The sequence below is a fragment of the Paroedura picta genome, chromosome 10 (assembly GCF_049243985.1).
Source record: "Paroedura picta isolate Pp20150507F chromosome 10, Ppicta_v3.0, whole genome shotgun sequence".
Lineage (NCBI taxonomy): Eukaryota > Metazoa > Chordata > Lepidosauria > Squamata > Gekkonidae > Paroedura > Paroedura picta.
The window spans coordinates 28688716-28708452 of NC_135378.1; the positions used below are offsets into that span (position 1 = coordinate 28688716).

The following is a 19737-nucleotide window of genomic DNA, read 5'->3' on the forward strand; positions in this document are numbered from 1 at the left end:
CACAGGTTGGGAGATGTTGTTATACAGCAGAATAGATCTCTTTTACCCTGTTGACTTAAATGCATGTAGACAAGGCCAAGCCAGGACAGGAAGTGAGAGGCCCGTGTGCTCCCTCCCACAGACTTTTCACTCCATTCAGCCAAGGAATATGGGCTCTGCCCATCATACTATTCGGTCATTATTTGGATGAACGAGCTCCCTTCCAAATCTAAGCTGATCTCTGGGGGCTTATGTGGCACCCCTTCTTAACTATTTCTGGGCTTCTTTGGGTTGGATTTGGAAAACTTCACCCATAGAGCAGTTTTGTTTGATCAAACATTATCTCTACTGTCTCACTCTTCCGAATGTTTCACTCAACTTTTGCACTTACCCCAGGTTTCTTGTTTCCTTGCTTGTCATTCTTCTTGGTTCCTGTTTTGTTGCTGGTGAAATAATGCAAGGTGCCATACTCCATCAAGGCAGCAAACACGAAAATGAAACACACCGAGACAAAAAGGTCCATTGCTGTGACGTAAGAAACCTTGGGAAGAGACTTCCTCGCAATTGTACTCAGCGTGGTCATCGTCAAGACGGTGGTGATGCCTGTTCAGGAATAACAGAACAGTTTTGGGGGGGTTTATCATGAGAAACCCAGGAACATTTCTATCTCAAGAGTCTAGAAGACACAACAGGACATATATATGGATCTATGAGGGATGCACTACCATGGGCTGTGGTGGCATGGCTGCATAAACCACAGAAACACACACACACACATTGTGTTCATAATGATTTGTGCTATTTTAATTGGGTTACTTTTGCCAGATGCTTTGGGACTCCGCTGACTGAGATGCATGAATGGAACCCAATTAAAATCTAGTTAACCAGAAAGGTGTTTGGGGGAGGGGGGGCACTTAGGTTGAAATATAAATGAAATTAGGGAAAAAATAAAATGATGTTCCAAAAACTTTAGACATGCATTTGGTTTCCTGTCTTTGACTCTACACACCAAATGGGCAATGTTTTATGCAGACCTGGCTTATAGAGAAATTTGGACCACTAACATCAACTATCTGGAAAGATCTCTCTGATGGTCCTAATTAACAGCATCGAGGGATACCTAGCCCGTGAGGATGGTCAGTGCTTTGGTCAGGCATGTTGTAATTTTGTACAGTGTGTATTGCACAAATGTAAACCACTGGGGAAGGTCTAATGGGCAAAATGCATTTGGTTTGTCTTACCCTGTATTTTATATTATTTATATTTGTACCTGATCACAGAAAAGAGGCTTGTAAATATGTGACATCCCCCTGTGTATAAGAGAAGTTTTACTCAAACATTTTTTTTAACACTAGGGGAAGGTATCTATCTGAATATAAAACCTATGTAAGACAGGTTTTTTGAAGTATTTGCTATGATAGATTTTTAATATTTACAAGGTGAATTACAGTTTTTGAAATATAATTTTAGGTTGTTTTATAACTGACATATATAAGGGTTTCTTCCCTCTTTTCCCCCATCTTCCCACCTTTTTGGTTACCTAACTTGTTCTGGGTTGACATTTTTCTTTCCTTATCCCCCCTACCCTCTTCTTTTTCATGGGTTGGTTTTCATTGTTAAGATATTAAAATTCTAGTCATTGGGTTTGTTCAGGGCAGAATGCCAAGTCACTATCTCAAATGTTTCATGTATCGTTGACTAGTTTTAATGTAAACCGCCCTGAGCCTTCGGGGAGAGCGGTATATAAATCTAAATAAATAAATAAAAAATAATAAATAGTAATGTGTTCACCCACTCCCATTCAATTCCTCTTTAATGCAAACCACAACCAATGTTTCTGTTAGGATTTCTGGGTTGAGTTTTCTCTCCAAACCAGGACTGCAAAACAGCTCCAAATTGTGTGCTCCTTCAAGTAACACCACAACATAATCGACCATTCTGTCTTGACTAACCACCCGTAGGCATCATTATACCCAAAAACTGGTTTAGATGTGACAGTGATCTTTTGAATGTAAACTTCAAACCCATTCAAGGCAATGTATGATCTATGCTATATATTATTTCTATATTGTATTTATCTAAATGTCATGTATAACATGATGGTTCCATTCCAACAAGCCTTCAGAGTAATGTGAACATAATCTGCCTTATGCTATTTGCATTTTATACTTTTAATCTTAGAACTATTTTATTATTATTGCATTACAATTTACGGTGCTTTTGCTATAAACGCACTTTTAAGGTCTTGTGGCTGAAATTACACTGTATTATAATTTTGAAATGCACCTTGAGTCTTTGTGAGAAGGGCAAATGATAAAGTAATAAAATGAAATAAAAGCCGTGAATACTATAGTACATTAGCAGTGAAATCTATAAATACCATAGCAAGTTAAATTGGCCGATTTACAGTGTCATTCTAAGCAGAGTTCACTCTTTTTGTGTTTTGTTGGTTGCCATGGCTGTGCTGATTATATTATTTTAGACATCCTTTTAACTCCATTGAAGTCCATGTTATTCTTCAATATCATTATTTAGTCTTCAAATTTGCCAATGTGCGGTTGGTGAGCAAGTCAAGTGCGCCAAAGTTCTATTAGCTTATTTGCATGAGCCTAACATACCACTGTATGGTGAATATAGTGAAGGATGGGAGGGTAGGGTGGCCAGGGCCAGGTTGGGAAACTCCTGGAGATCTGGGGATGGAGCCTGGGGAGGACAGGGACCTCAGTGGGGTAAAATGTCAGAAAGTCCACTCTCCAAAGCATTCGTTTTCTTTGTAGTCAGGAGACAAAGTGTAATTCCAGGGAACCCCCAGGTCCCACCTGGAGGTTGGCATCCCTACAAGATTATGCTCAATAGTTTAATTCAATAGTCTGAAATAAATTGGGAGAAAGACAGTGATAACTGAATGCTTGAGTTACACCTAACTCAGTGTAATGGTCGTCTGCAAATAAAATCACACAGATAATGGTCTATGTGGGAAGCCATTCACGGGAAGTAACTTCTAGCATGCTCCTGCAGATTTCACAATCATACCAGCATCCTCCTAACTCATCCCCTACAGTGGGTTATATTGGTATGGTTGAAAACCTGCTTATCTGCTTGAGGGATTAATTCATGTATACAGCATCCTAGATGGAACGGCGCACACAGGGTTTCATTTTTCAAACAGCAGTCATTCTTCTGCTGAACGTATTTGGCCATGGCCAGCCAAGGGGAACAGTTAAAACAGACACTTCCGCATCTGTCAATATGGACTTCTGGTGAAGGAAAAAATGTATCATTGAACTGGAACAACACCCATAAATCAACATACCAGGAAATAATTTCACACTATCATGGTGCAGAGTTGCACACTGTGGAACCAGGGTTTCTTTCTGGTATGTCTCATTGCACTACCGTTTTCATGCTGTTTGAAGAAGCTGTACTACTAAGGCCGGGTCTGCTTTTGCAGGGCAAGATGTTGACCCTTTTAAGCGTGGTGAAGTCAATGAAATTAAAAGGGTGTAAACATCATTTAAGATACAATCACCGCTGGCCGGTTTTCTTTCTGGTGCTCATGTCTATAAGTGTGCAATCACTGATGTACAGGTGAGTTGGAAGAGCACAGGTACCTAAGGAAGTCCTTGCAGGCACTGCATCTTTATTGATCCAGAACGAGACCCAGGACAGAACAACAGTCAGTATGCAAGGAATGTATGTTTGAATCGTAAAATACCCCATGCGTCTGCTCAGATCAAAGAAGATCGTCATGACAACATAATCCCCTACAAGAAAAGAATTCCACAATCAATTATACCATGCAAGTGATTTTCCGCTAAACATTTCATTTTGCCTTTCCTCCCCAAAAATGATACCTTACTGTGGATGAAAATTGCTACTGGAAAAATGTACTCCGATAAAATGGGAGCAAAGAAATTACTCAATGTGCACACATTCAATTTCTAACAAATGAAACTACTACAACTGCATTTTTATTACACAATTTCAAAACATGCTAAAGTACTCTGAGGTATGAGTTCAGAAGTATGCATAACAAAGATCATCCATCTGAAATAAATATAAGGTAAATCCAGGTTACTCCTCACCAGACTGAGTACGAGAGATATCAGTTGTATTTCTTAAACCTACAAATGCAAACTGATACAATCTCCAGTATTCTGGATCTGCCACTTCAACTGAGGATTTCTTCCATTTGTATACAATTTCATTCTTGGGGTAGCCATCTAGAAAACAGGAGCACAATATCAATCACTTTATAATGATAGAAGACTGTTGTACTACGTTCCGTGCACCAAGCTCTGGTAGTATTAAGGCAATGATATATATGATCGCAGTTGAACCAATGAAGAATTGGGCACATAATTGCTGGGTAAACAGGTTTACTGCAACCAAAGTAAGAGAACCTAAGAGTAATTTCTGATGATCCTAGGGAAGCCGTTCTCACCTTTTTTACCGTTGCGAAACCCCTGAAACATTCTTCAGGCTTTGAGAAACCCTAGAAGTGGCACAATTGTGCAGAATATGGTTGGGAAGCATAGCTATGTACACACCCACATGGAGCCACTTCCCTTCCCACCCACCCCCCAGGCCCATCATTGGGCATTGGGGGGGAGTTGACATGACCATATATGGTCATATCACCCAATAAATGTTCAACAAATGTAAAATACATATGTGAAATTAATTAATGCCCACCAGTTCGGAAAAGCCTTCCAGGGCTGTCCAGAAATCCCAAGATTTCACAAACCCTGCTTAAGAAGGCCTATCCTAAGAGTTGTGTGTGTTGGAATACAGCCCCTATTCAGTATTAAAACAAACAAACAAACAAATAATGCTACCTTTTCCCCCAAACTATTAAAAATATTAAAGCAAGATTTATAATACATAGTATAATCAAGATAAGAAACAAACCCAATAATTCAACAGAACGTATACATGGTGCAAAAACATACAATGGAGGGCCAGAGATGGCATGCCAGACAAAACAGAGAGGAGTTTTCACCTGCTGGTGGCAGTTAGAGAGGGACAGACAGAGTTCAGGGGTGTGGACAGGATTTCATTTTTTCCCTTTCTTGGGTTGCCACCCAGATGACAGAAGCACCCAAAGAAGGGCCCCTGACAAGGACCGCTGCAGTGGTCAGGTAGTTCATCTGGGAGAATGAGGTCCTTAGGACAAGTCGTTCCCAGCTTCAAGGGCTTTAAGGGTTGCAGGGGCAGTTGTGTGTGTGGTGGGTGGAGAATGTATATACTCTGTCCTCCTTTTTCCAAAGCTGTCTCGAAATAATCAGCAGAGGATACCGCTCTGTTTTAGCCCAGCCTTATCTGTGATACATCCAATCCTTGCCAATGGGAGAAAGTCACCAAATAATTTTGAATGTTGGAGACATCATTAATTTAAATAAGTTGGCATCAAAGCTGCTTATACTAAAGAACTGCTGGGAACTGAATTTAAGGCTAAAGGATACTAGATCCTGAAGGTACATTATAGACTGAATTTTGCTGATTGTATTAAGTTTACTTTTCATAAATTCATAGACTGTCTTTTCAACTATGGTTTTGCCACTGAGGCAAAATGTATACCCTAACATAACCTAACAGGTTCTTCTAAATTAAGCTCCCTTTTTGTTCCTATAAAATTATTCCTGCTTCCACCAGCAGCAGCTTCTGAAAAGGTGATACGAGTGAGAGAATATTTTAGTGGATCTCTTGAAGTTTAAGAACCTGATCCAATAATGTTAGTCATGGCTTAATTCTGTTGAAATTGAGCAAGTTAACTGCAACAGACACATCAGTGCTACAGCTTCCAGTGGGCATTAAACGTGACATATTCAAAATGTCTTGCAGACTCCATGCACTGAAATTTGTTGAAATTAAATCTGTCTTTTGAGACATGTTTGTTTCATTTCCGAACCAATCTTTGCAGTTCAATGCACCTATGTATCATGCATAGAGCTTGTAAATTCAACTAAAATGTGTCCCCTCTAGAAATGGAAGGGAACCCTCATATGGGAATAACAAATTTTCAGCTAGGTTAATGTAGCACCAAGAGCAAAAGCTTCCTCCTAATGAGAAGAACCATCGGTGGGGAACGTCTTTGGAAAGATCGGAATCTGAAAGGGTTTCATCTAAGTGCTGAAAAAAGGATTAAGCAATAAATGACATCTTCAAAAGATACTCTTTAGTTAAATTTCATCGCCTATTAAGTTTAATATCGAGAAATGAATTGTTTAGATGTACTTGGTATTTCATTCTGCCCATGACAGTGTAATGTCCTTGGGAACAAATTAATTTTATATGCTTATTACAGTTTATAGCACTGAATGCCTGTGGAGCTATGAATTCTTGGGAAAAATTAGAGTGAGTAATAATAATAATAAGAGACTGGTATGATCCCACATTCAAGGGATCAGACTACTGACAATAATCTTGGTATGGTTGCATCCACATTAGAGACCATGCCAAATCCCACACTGGACAGTTTTCTATAATTGCTGATTGACATGCATCAAAATCTTCCCTGAAAAAAGCTCAAGGTAACTTCTTCCAGGCTGATCCACAACCAATCTTAATCCAAATACTTTCATTTTAAATCTGTTTCAAGAAAAATGCCAAGGCTGGTCAAGAGAAAGCAGGTGAGACATAATAACTGAAAGAGGCCAGATGAGATCATGATGGTTTCACAGCTCTCCAGTCCTGCTGGGCTTCAAACCCGCAGAACACTCTCAATCCATTGGCTGTAGAGATGCTGCAGAACAGCAAACACCAGGCCTGAAAATAGTTGGAATATGCAAGATCTGCAAAGGCTTATGAAGAATATCCTACAGACCGTTTCCGCACTGGGAACTTCATTGCCCCAGCTTCCATGCAGGAGCACAAAACAGGGGCAGATGAGGTGCACCAGGCCAAATGGTCTCTTGTGTGGGTGCAGGAAGAGATGGGGTAACCTGTCACGACTAAAACTTCAGCTTGCAGCCCTGCATGAAACCTTCAGTACGTAAACAGTCGCAGGGGAACATCCTGATATTTTCAAATAATCACCTCCAGCATCCTGACAGGCTCAGCTGGAGACTTTCTGCTCCTTTGAGCATGCTTCCTTCCAGCTTGCCTCCAGAACAGGCAGACTGAAGATGATAGAACAGTTAGACAGTTAGGTATCTCTCTTTCTTCTTTCTATACAAAGTTCCTCTTCTTAATAAAACCTTGGTTTTATCATTTTAAGCAGCTTGGTGCCACACTCCTCTTTGCATATTTAAGGCATATCCTGGGTTCTTTAGGATGATCCTGCATTGAGCAGGGGGTTGGACTAGATGGCCTGTGTGGCCCCTTCCAACTCTCTAGGATCCTATGATTCTGCTGACACAACCTGTCAGGAGAAAGGAAGAAAGCAGCTGCATCCGGATATCTCCCAGCATTAACATCCTATCCAAACTTTAAACTTCGTATTGGTTTTGTACTACTCCAGCGGTCACGATTTCTGTACATTACAGCCTGCACATTACATTTATTAATTAGAATATTTCTAAGCTGCTTCTTCAGAGTCCTGCTTGAGGCAGCTTACAGAGTTTGTTTGTTTTAAACAACTAGGATAAAAACAAGCTATTAAACATAAGGCACATCATAAAAACTACCAATAAAACAGAAGCAGAGCATTAACAATCTGATAAGATAAAAATCCTAATTAAAAGCCCAGCAGGGGGTGGGGTGGGACATTTCAGCTGGTTCCTAAAAGAAAATAAAGGTCCCAGTTGAATCTCAAAGGGGAGGACCTGCAAAGCCAAGGTGCCATTACAGAAAATGCCCTGTCTCTAGCTGCCGCCTGCTTCACCTCTGAAGACAGGAGCACAGACAGAGCAGAGCTTGAGGGGCAGATCTTCACTGGCAAGATGGGTAGTATGTGAGAAGAGGGCACTTTGGGACCCAATTAGAGTTCGGTGAAGTGCTGAGCAGCCTCTGTTCCTAGTCCTCACACTTGCAAGGAGAATCTGTTTAAGACTAGGAATACGTGATTCAGCTCAGGTGAGCCTTAACAAACCTGAATCAATGCTGATTCAGAGATCCCCCCCCCCCAGGCTTATCTGAATGGCATCCAACCCACACTCATTTAAATGGACTGAATAAGAGAAGCCCAAATCCGTTTGAGATTGATTCTACTGACTGAGAAAGACTTTGCCAAACAGCTAATCCTAAGGACGGGATCTGCTGGGGGGGGGGGAAAGACCCCACCAATCAGTTGATCCTGAGGATCAGCTGTTTGGTGGGGTCTTTAAAATGTCTCCCTGGCAGACTTGACTGAGGCTCCAGCTTTGTAATCACCTCTGCTTATGAACTCTTGCTTTGTACTCTAACTTGCTGCCATTCACAGCTCTTACCAACTGCTTTAATCCAGTCTCAGCTATACTTATTGCCCAGTCCGTTGCCCCCAACTAGCACTTCCAGGTCATTAACCCCACCCCACCTCACCCCCTATATGTGAGGCTTGGGGGAAATAATTTCAGTGTAGCTGATGAAGTGTGCATGCACACAAAAGCTGATACTCAGAATTAAATTTTGTAGGTTTAAAGGATGGCATTGGACTCAAACTTTACACTTATTTGAGGAAAGTCGTGCAGAATAAAGGAAGCAGAAATAGCACTGGGTGACACGTTTGTAGGGTGGGCACGTTTTAAACGAGCTTAAAACCCACTAACAAAAAGAGTCTTGTGAGGGAAAAGTTAAAGATTAAATAGATTTATTGTAGCATAAGCTCTTTGGGAGGGCTGAAGGCATCTGATAAAATGGGTTTTTGTCCATGAAAGCTTATGCTACAATGAATCTGTCAAATCCTGAGCACAGTTAGTGCCTTACAACCTCTTCTGTTTTTGCTGCACCTTACCAACAGGCAATCCCACTGGATACCAATTTGTGCTTAGATAGTTCCTTGGGGGGGGGGGGTTGTGAGAGTCACATCCTTCAAGTAAATAAAAAGTTGGTTTCTGCAGGATTTGACAGCCTGGCTCTGAATAGATGGACCAAGTGCTATATTCAAAGGGGCTTAATTTTCTCTAGGAAGTGAAAGGACACAACATACACAACTGCAAATGCTTGCCTGGGCACAGTGTACTTTTCCTTCCCTAAAGAGAAGGGAAATTCCTAAATATGGTTGCCAGGTGTTCAGTTTTGCACTGAAGAGTCCAATATTTTCAGTTTTGGTCTGCTTAAACATTAAGTGAACCTACAACCTCTGCAGCCAAGTTCATGTGTGCTCTTTCTTTCCTCTGTGGTTTCATAAAGTGGCAATACTCCTGGCCACTTGTTCTCCATAGCAGCCATCAAGGTTTGGAAGGAACCAGATCCATCACTTAATGGCCAGGCAGGACACTCCTGGAAATATCCTGTTGGCTTAACTGAAGAAAGCTTGAGAAAGAGACGCTTTCATGTGTGGTCAACCAATCGGCTTCTCATTTTGGTTCCAGCTGACTATGAGGGCAGATGGTGGTAGGACTTCTAAAGAGAGGCATCATCTGGGCCTGGAATTGGAGTCACTGTGGGTGGGCAGGGAGTTGTGAATTTCCTGTATTCTGCAGGGGGTTGGACTAGATGGCCCCGAATCCCTTCAAACTCTCATTCTAAGTGAAAAAGAGACCTTTAGGGGTCATGGTGGGGAAAAGGGCTGTAGAGGTCAGAGCAACAGGTTTTTTAATGTTCTGAAGCATATGCTGTTTAGCTTTCAGGGCAATGGGGATGTTAAAATGCTTGGCTTTGGGTGTGTTGTGTCTTTTAACATGATCTTAGAGTCATAGGGCTGAAAGAGGCTATACAGGCCATCTAGTCCAATCCCTTGATCTATGCAAGAGCAACCTAAAATATCCATGAGAAGTATCTGTCCAGCAGCTGCTTAAAGTCCATCAGTGATGGGGAGCTTAGGCAGTTGATTCAACTACTGAACTACTGTGACTAAATCCCCCCACCCCCCAGACGATATCTAGCCAATACTATTCTACATGTAGTTTAAACTCATCACTGTGGGTCTTCTCTTCTGCTGCCAACAGGAACCACTCCCTGCCCTCTTCTATGTGACAACCTTTCAAATACTTAAAGAGAGCAATCCTGTCGCCTCTCAACCTCCTCTTCTCCAAGGCCGCGGATCATCCTTGTCACTCTCCTCTGAACTCTCTCAGTGTTGTCCACATCCTTTTTGAAGCGAGGCCTCCAGAACTACACACAAAACATAAGGTGCTGTCTGACCCATGAGGTATACAGCAAGACTATAATATCTTGCAGTTTTGATGTGATGCCTCTGTTGAGACAGCCCCAGGTTGCATTTGCCTTTACCACTGCATCACGCTGTCTGCTCATCTGTAGCTTACAGTCCACAAATACCCCAAGATCTCATTCACACACACTGCGACCCAGAAGTGAATCTCCTATCCACTATGCATACTTCTCATTGTTGTGATGTAGAACTCTGCACTCCTTATTGACTTTCACCTTGTTCTCATTTGCCCACTTTTCCGGCATGTTCAGATCTCATTGGACTTTATCTTCTGGGGTGTTTGCTACTCCTTCCAATTAGGTGTCATTTGCCAATGTAACGAGTAGCCTCTCTACCTCCTCATCCAGGTTACTGATAAAAATGTTGAGAAATACTGGACCAAATACCAAGCCCTGTGGCACTCCACTGCTCACCTCCCTCCAATCTGATGAAATATCATATATTATTATTATTATTATTATTATTATTATTATTAATTCAACTTATATCCCACCATCCACGGCAAACCGTCTCATGGCAGTTACATAATAAGTCCACATAAAATACAATTCCCACTAAAAACCCACTAAACCCATCATCCATACAGTTTACAGTTCATGGTGGTAATGGACACCGTCTCTCCCAACTGGTGTAGCTACTTGGGGTGCCAGGTAGATACTTAAGTCAACTACTACCAGCCAATGATCTAAGAATATGAGGGCAGTGTTTCCCTGCTACTCTTTGGGTGTGGTTTTCTAACCAGTTCCTTATCTAGTTAACTTCCCAAAAAATCCAGTCTACAGTCCTTCCAGCAGAACATCATGGGTAATCTGGTCAAAAGCCTTAGTTTTTATATTGTATTAAAATATATGTAAGCAGATTTACTCCTTTCCAATTATTTCCCTGAGATAACTGAGCTGAGACTAAAAAAGACTGCATGGGATTGAACTTTATATTAAGTTAAATATAATCATTAGGGATGAGCATGAAATACCTGAATGAAATTCATCATAAAGTTCATAGTTTGTGAAGCAATGTTTGTAAATTAAGAATCCCTATGAACTTCTATTAATTTTGATGCAGTTCATGGCAGTTCGTGGAGAGCAGAAAGCAGGGTTTAAATCTCCACTTTCTGTTCTCCATGAAAAGCATCTGGGAGCCATTTAAACCACTGCTTTCTGCTCCCTGTTGCTTTTTATGAGGAGCAGAAAACTGGTTTGAATGAACAAAATGAAAAGTGCAACCATTCTTAATGAACAGAATCTCAGTTGAGAGACAGAGAAAAATACCGAATTTTGCTACCTACAGCTTGAAAACTCCAGCGGACAGGAATGTGCATCCATGGGAAAGTTGTGAAGCTTAAGGTAACACTCAGCATTAATTGTTAACCTAAATAAAAGAGAAAATAAAACATTATGCATAAAGCTTTAAATGCCGATCAAGCTATCAGATTCAGTAAGATTTCCAAGCAGGTAGAGAAGTCATTTTTACCCAAAAAAAGGAGCAAAGATCCCCAAAACCTATTTCAGGAATTCATGCAAGTTATTCACAGAGATCAGTTCTATCACAAAGTCATGGAGGATAGGTCCATTAGTGGCTGCTAGCTATGGTGATGGAGGGGAACATCCATTTTCAGAGGCACTATACCTCTGAATTCCATTGTCAGGAGGCAACATCAGGGAACTGTCTCAGCCTGTATGCCCTATTGTTGGCTAGCATGTGAGGCAGGACCACAGGTCTCATTCAGCAGAGCTTTTCTTATGTGGGATTTTCCCCACATAAGGGTGGGGTTATTGTGGCAATTCCTTCAGATTTGGTAAATTTCTTCTTTCCTTGTTACATCTTACGTATACGTGTGATCATCTAGTAGAATCCACAATGTACTCTGAATTTTTATCATTGTATGAGACAAGGAGGTAGAAATGTATAACAGCATCTGCAAAAATCTTACAAAGACCAGCCATACGAGTATACATACAGTAATGTTACTCAGTTTTACTTCTGAGGCAGAAAAGCATCCACGTGTCTACCAAAAAAACCCCAAAACAAAACTATCTCACCTGATGAATGATGAAAATAGATTCTTGGAAATGTAGCAGAGGCTCTTTCATCCTTACTTTAATAACAAAGCTGTTACCCTCTGTGCAGAAGTGTACTGCTTGATTTCATACGTATAAATATGCATATGTTACATTTGCTAGTCTCCCCCTCCCTTTCCTATAAGTTTTTGCTTGACTTTTCCCCCCTTCCAGTTCCCTAGGCAATGAAGTCAATTTGAAATATTGTACATCAGTCTAGTTTAAGTCAATTAGACTGAAATGCATCACTAAGAAATGTATCACTAAGCCACAAAACCTATGCACTGAACTCCATGGGGACCTGTAGCCCAGGAAGCACAGATTGGGGTATGGTTTACAACAGTTTCAATGGAGTTTGAAACTCTCAGTTACATTACACCTATACAGAATGTGACATTTTGGGGGGTGGGCGGAGGAAACAGGTAATCAGGTCATCTAGCTAAAAGATTCCTTTCTCCAACTGCAACTGAGCCTATTGGCTATTTATGAAGCATCGCTTTAGCAAATATACATATTTCTTCTTAAAGTGCAAAGTGTACTTCTTTACTAATTGGCTACTCAAGTTAGGGCATATTTTTGAAGTCCGGCAGAGTAGACGCAGGGACCAGAAGAAGAAACAAACAGACCGACAACAAAACAGAAGGTTGAGACTAGCCCGCCCTCTTTCCTCTTCCTCCTCCTTGCCTCCCTTGGAAAGAGAGTGCCACGGAAGAAGGGAGGCCACTAGAGAGTCACAGAGAGCCAAACAGCCAGAAGTGTTGTCAGATCTTATTATTGCTACTTCAGTTGCCATCATTTGAACTTTTGCTTTGTTTTCCCACTCGTTCTCACCTTGGGCAAATCCTGAGCAATTTTTCTCCTTATGCACAAATGTGCAACGGGTACAAGCTGAACTTTCCCTCTCCTCCTGTGGCTTAATGGGCCTACATGCATATGCTAATTTGTAGAAGGGCAATCTCAGTCTAACGGTCCAACCTTCCCATTAGTTTCCATTGCAGCTTTCCAGTAAGCCCTACTGATTTTCTACCTCATCGCTTAAGCTCTTGTTCTTGCCCTGTCTCCTTCCATGTGAGACTTCTTGGGAAGGAGGCAGCAGCAATGGAAGTAAAGAACTGGATCCTTTGTTTCTGTTCACAGTCACAGTTTCCTCCTTGGAGATGTTGTTCGTAGGGTCTTACCAGCACTCCGCCCAGACTCCCCCTCCTATGACTGAAGAATGTGACCAACCCAAAGCTTTGTCAATGTTCCTTTTCCTGATTAAATATTGTTCTGGTTGACATGTTATGTTATGATGGTTATATTTGTTCCCATGTTCTATGTAATTACCCCAGGATGTTATATGTAAACCGCCCAGAGCCGTATAGAAGGGCGGTATAGAAATCTAAAAAAATAAATAAAATAGTACAATTGGGGGGGTGTGAGGGAAGGGTTACATCAGCAAAATGGGATCCCCTTAAGGCAGAGATTCCCAACCTGGGGTCTCAATACCCCGGGGATCCACAGGAGCTTCCATGGGGGTCCGCAATCTTTCCATTCCTGCCTTTATGGACTTGGCCACAAGCAAGGGAACCAGTCACTTCCATTGTTCCCCCCCCCACCCGAACATGAGTGAGTTCTCTTGTGGTTTCTGTATCTGGGAGGAGAGGCAGAGTCTGCAAGCCCACTTCTGCCTTAAACAACCTCCCACTCCCCCCACCCCCATCCTCCAGCTTGCCTGTTAATGCAGCTGGTGCTGAGGGGAGGCACTACTGATGATGGCATTTTATTTTTATCTGTTTTATTGGTTGTCATGGTTAGATATCTGGAGAAAATGTCAGCTAAAGCCTGGCATCTGCTTGTGTTTCTGTTTGGGGTCTCCCATGCTGCCAGCCAAATGTACCCTCATCAGGGAGTGATAAGCAGTAGTCTTTGTCATTTTATCTCAGAGTAAATGCAAGAAAAAGGGTTTCCTTGCCTAATGTAGCCTAATGTACACGTAGCCCCTGCTGATGGAATTGCCTACTCACATTGGCCTGTCATTATACAAAATTACTCTGCCAAAAGCCAGTGCAGTGATGGGCAGAAAGTGGAAATACTAATCACAGAAGTATCAATCCGGACTATTCTGCCTGGTAAGAAGTCCACATGCAGGTGGCATCGTTTTTAAATACATCTCCGCCCCCCCCCCCTCCACTTTAGCTTCTCCTAACTTATGTGGCTGGGCAAATAGCACACAGCGACGAGTCTCATGTTTCTGAATCTTGGAAATAATTCTGGTCCAGGTCTGGAGCACTTCAAAATACGCCACTGTTTGTTTTGCTTCAGAATGAGCAAAGTTTAATATTTGTGGAGGTAACAATACATTAGTGTGTGTGTGGCAATTTTGGCCAGGCAATGGTTAAAACCATCCACCATCACCCCCGTGGAAGTTTTCCTCCCAAACTCTCAGCCAAATATATTTAGTACAGTCGAAGGAGTCTGATTGGAGATTCATGGAACAACCGGCATAATGTGAGCTCTCTCTTTTTGTGTGCATAGTGCTGATTGCCCACTGACTGCAGGGGAACAATGGGGAAGGTCTTGTTCGGGCTCCGTCCGCACATATCAGGTAATGCACTTTCAAAGCAGATTTTCCTGCTTTGCACAAGAAAATACACCTGCCAGAGCACATTGAAAGTACATTATCCGAAATGGGTAGAATGAACCTCCATGAGGTACCATCTGTGAGCAGATAGTCCCAGCCAATATCTATGGACTGATTCTTTACCCACTCCCTCGTTTTGACTGTTGCAAGCTCTAAATCGGAGGTAGTCAACCTGTGGTCCTCCAGATGTTCATGGACTACAATTTCCATGAGCCCCTGCCACCATTTGCTGGCAGGGGCTCATGGGAATTGTAGTCCACGAACATCTGGAGGACCACAGGTTGACTGCCCCTGCTCTAAATCACAGCCAGGTACCAGAATTGCTGAAAAAAAATCTGAGTATTTCTAATTATTCCCCTGAATGCCTTTGCGCTAGTTATTTTCAGTACACTGAAAAGAAGAAAAGGGCTGCAGTGAGTCCAACAAAGAACATAGAAGAAAACAACTGGTGCTTGTAGGAAAGGAATCTTTAACATCTGTGAAACCTCAATGTGTTTCGTGTCAAGCTTTTTCAGGGGAATATCACTCCAGAATCCAAGTAGAATGTTCCTTTCCCTTCTGAAAGTAGGGACTCTGAATAGCCCCCTGAAGAAGCTTGACACGAAACACATTGAGGTTTCACAACTACTAATTCCCCCCACAAGCATCAATTGTTTTTTTAAAATCTATTTTCAGTACAACAAACATGAACAAAACCAGAGTCCTTTGATTTTTCATCTCCCTACACACATTCTTGCTGATATTGCAAAATTAAATGATAAGTAAAAGAGAAGACTAAATTAAAGGAAATAATCTAAACGGTGAAAGGAAGATAGAAGGTGACAGGTTCTGTTGATCCGGAAGGCAGTTCTGAAGAGGAGAAAGCGCTCCAGTTTTTCTGATTATGGCACCCAAAGCAAAAATAAGACGTTTTTTCTAACATTGACAAAATAGATTGTGGTGCTTAAGTGGATATTCAGTGTGGAAAAAGACTTGTAAGAAACAAGACTAACATTACGATCATATGCACATTTCCTTAGGTATAAGACTTATTGCAGCTAGACAGTGTGACTCCTGAGTAAACATGCATTAAAGTATTTTAATTTTGCTTGTTTCCTAATAATGGAACTAAACAGCTTTGCAAATTATTCCCTGCTGTATTTGTGAGTTTTAGACAGAAGGTTTTACATTGCAATACTAATTTATCTACATGGCTTTCAAGGGTAACCTGGGGTTACACAAACAGGCCTAGAGCTTGTGAACTCCCTTTGCCTCTGTACAACATGGAAGCAGAAAGCATCCTGGTTCCCAAGAGCTGTGATCTCCAAATTCAATAAGAGTTTGTTTCACATGCAAAGATTCCAAAACACATTTTAATTCTGCTTTACAAGCACGGGAACAACTGCAATTTGTCATTTCATCCAGGTCTTGCCATATGGGAGGGAAGAGGGTGGGGCTGGGAAAAGCAAGAGAATTAACATGGTGACTTTGTAGACATGTTCTTAAGGAAGGAACCATGATTGGTACCATCTGCGAAGATTGGAAACACTTGTCATTGAGACTTACTCCAGAGTAAACTATGAATGGGATTGTGCTGAACATCCCGTCACTTTAAGTTTAAAGAGGCATGTAAAATTGTTAATTAACAGCAAACAACAGTAAACATAGGATAAAGGATTCATGTGTGTCTTCTTCCACTTATCTGGGGGCACCGTCTACCTGAGAGTGTATAATACTCGTCCATCATTTCTGATGCGTAGCAGGCGGTTTGGAGTCGTGATCCAATGGGCATCTGATTTCCTTGAGTTTCGGAAGAAAGTGTCCGGAATCCAGATTTTCCCAACCATATTGCTGTTGAGCATGAGTACTTTCATGGTGCTGTTGAACTTCAGGCGGCTGTCGTACCAAGTCTGGGCAAAAATTATGTCTATGGTGTACTCCTGGAAAAAGAGAAATGATCATAGCGGCATAAAATATCACAGCACCAGAAGCATTTAAAAATATCTACCACTAGGTTAATAAAAAAAGTACTGAAATTCAGGTCCAGGATTTGATATTCTCTTCTGAAATCTATCTTAACCAGTGTCAATGGAATATTGTGAGATACCAGAATAAAAGATGTTTGATGGCTACAGTGTGTGCAAAAGGAGAATCCTGTACAGTCATTCAGTGCAAAGGCTATGTTTTGGGGGCACTGGCAGGGGAAAGAGAGAGAAGGAAAGAAGGACACATCTAGGTAGATACAGCAAAGGATAAAAATGTTGTTAGACAACATCCAGAATTGGAAGTCTGGTTCTGGGTCCAATCAGGTTGAAAGTTATGCCTAGGCTACCCCTAATGTTGTACAACTGGAGCTTTTTCTTTAGGTGGGAGATGTATTTTCTGTTTCTTTAACTGGCTCACTTAAATGGCTCCTCTCTAGCCTACACATTGCTGGGGAACAACGCGGGGAGAGAATGGCTCTTTTCTGTTCCAAGTGTGGAAGCGTCTTGGGGGTGGAGGAAAGAAACCTGCTCCCAGAACACTTCAAATACTCAAAAATGGGGGGAATTGAATGGATTTGGGATATGTGTTAAAGGAGCCCATTTTACACGTCCACGCTTATTAAGCACTGGCTTTTTCCACTGGGTTTACCAATATTATGGTAGGCTCCGGTATGCTCCCAGAATTAGCTCTCATCTCTATGCTACAGAGATCACTCCCCTGAAGGAAATGGCAGCTTCACTTCTCTGCTCACATCACATCTCTGCTCAGATCCATCCCAAACTCGAAACTTCACCCAGGCACCTCTCCTTAATCCCTGGGAATTTCCCAAACTGAGGTAGGTTAGCAATCCTATTCTACACTGGAAGAAAAGGTAGAGAAAAGGTGGAGCTGGTGATCATGGAACCTACACAGACAAGACGCCATTACAGCAGGGGAGGGGAACAGGATATGGCCAGGTGAGAAAGCTGGCTGGACTGAACTCTATACCGACAGCTCTCAAGAAAGAGGGATCCTTTGGTGGAGTGCATTTGCCTCTCATTCATTCATGTAGCACCATCAGTGAATACAATCTTATCAAGGGACAAGTTTAGTTCCTGATAACAGGAATGTATGAAATGGTCAGAAGTTCCCAACCTTTGTCCTACTGAGTTGCACGAAGAATGGTGGCAGCCCAACAGATTCAAGCACTTTTCCCAATCACTCACATACCACTTCGATAGCATGAAAACCAGGCCTTTGATGCTCACTGATTTGGTCCAGCCCATTTTGCCCCCAAATGAAACACCAATTAGCCACTGAGGGCACAATCTTTGAGGAGGTTCTTCTGCAGAAACCCCACTTCACAAACAGGGTCCTGCGTTAAGCTGAGCAATCATTTAAATGATGATAAGAAAGGAGCTTCAATGGCCCAGGAAATCTTCGGCTTGCCAAGCACTTTGTTAAGCTTCTCCCCAGGATATTGAGGTGAACCAGAGAATCTCTGGCAATAAAAGGAGGTTTGAGGACTGAGCTTAACCCCAATTGCACTTTGCATGGAAAATATATTATCTAAAAATGCCAGATATCTGAATAATAATGCCTAGCAAAATGTCATTAGGATGGGAACGATTGTGTTGCAAGAAGGCGGGTCTGCCTCAGAGAGACGCACAGTCTCTATCAGCAGCAGGCCCCAAAATGTGAGGGAAGCTTTTGCCCTCATTGCAAGGACTCGCCAATGCATGTCATGCTACTCTTCTTCCTAGGACTGAATGGTGAACATCTACTCATTTCTTGAAGCCTGAAGATTGTTTCAGGGGCTTCTCAATTGTAAAGAAGGTGAGAAAGGCTGGCCTAGGATCTGGAGCTAGCCACGTCTAAAGAAGTCAATTAAGTTGCAGACACTGACCTGCAGCATAGGGGAAAGGCAGCCTTGTATGAGGACATAGTGCGAATGTGGGCTGCTCATCCAAGACTGCAAGGTTGACTAGTGTCTTTTCAGATCACTGGACTATGATGTTGAGCTAACTCCCAACATAAACACTGTGAAAAATGAACCCTAAGGTGCACTTAAGAGCTCTGGAGCAATGCTAGAGGATGGTTATTAACCCCCATCTGTACACCAAAGAGAAAACCAGAATGGTATAGTGAAGATTACTGCCTTAAGTTACCATCCCTGCCTCATCACAGAATTATTCTGAGAATAATTTGAAGCAGCCATGTATGTTCTCTTGAATTTCTTTCAGGAAAGGTCGATTAAGGTATAATAGCACGACACAGACCGCTCCTTGTATTCCTTTCTACTGGCAGCATGGAGGATTTTTAAAGAACTGGTTTTTATACCCTGCTTTTCACTCCCCGAAGGAGTCTCAAAGCGGCTTCCAATCACCTTCCCTTCCTCTTCCCACAGCAGACACCCTGTGTGGTAGGCGAGGGTGAGAGCTCTGTGAAAACAGCTCTATCAGGACTAGTGACAATAAGAAAAACACAGAATGGTCTCAGATAACTCAAACCAAGAAGAAAAGACCTATCCTTATAGCATTAAACAATTAAATAATAATGTTTTTAAACACTGTCCTTTCTTGAGTTTACTTTTAGTTTATTTCATTTCAAGGATGTCAGCCAGATTTCCAGATAAAATCCGTTTTCTATTATCTTTTAAATGGAATAAATCTAAGCAGTGTTTCTTCCACAACCTCCATACAAGTAGTAATATCAATTGGTCAGTGGCTCAAAATAGTATAGAGATCCTGGTCCAAAAAGACAAGGTCCCCAAACAGAACAGCTCTATCAGGACTAGCTATAAGTAGAGAAAGAGTCGGGAATCAAATCTGGAGAGCCAGATTTAAAGCTGTTAACCGCTGGCTCTTTAACAAGAATTTTAA

The 19737-nt window shown here is 41.8% G+C and overlaps 1 protein-coding gene across 3 annotated transcripts in view; it reads right to left on the reverse strand.

Moving 5' to 3' along the window:
* Positions 1-19737, reverse strand: part of GABRG1 (gamma-aminobutyric acid type A receptor subunit gamma1) — an 86264-nt gene that overhangs the window by 13922 nt on the left and 52605 nt on the right. For 2 of the 3 annotated variants that reach the window (XM_077301879.1, XM_077301881.1), the window contains exons 4-8: positions 16610-16830; positions 11517-11599; positions 4065-4202; positions 3591-3743; positions 371-582 (exon numbers count right to left, since the gene is read on the reverse strand). In XM_077301879.1, coding sequence (XP_077157994.1) covers positions 371-582; positions 3591-3743; positions 4065-4202; positions 11517-11599; positions 16610-16830 — 807 coding nt within the window. The remainder of the gene's footprint in view (positions 1-370; positions 583-3590; positions 3744-4064; positions 4203-11516; positions 11600-16609; positions 16831-19737) is intronic. The other variant, XM_077301880.1, reaches the window with a different exon arrangement.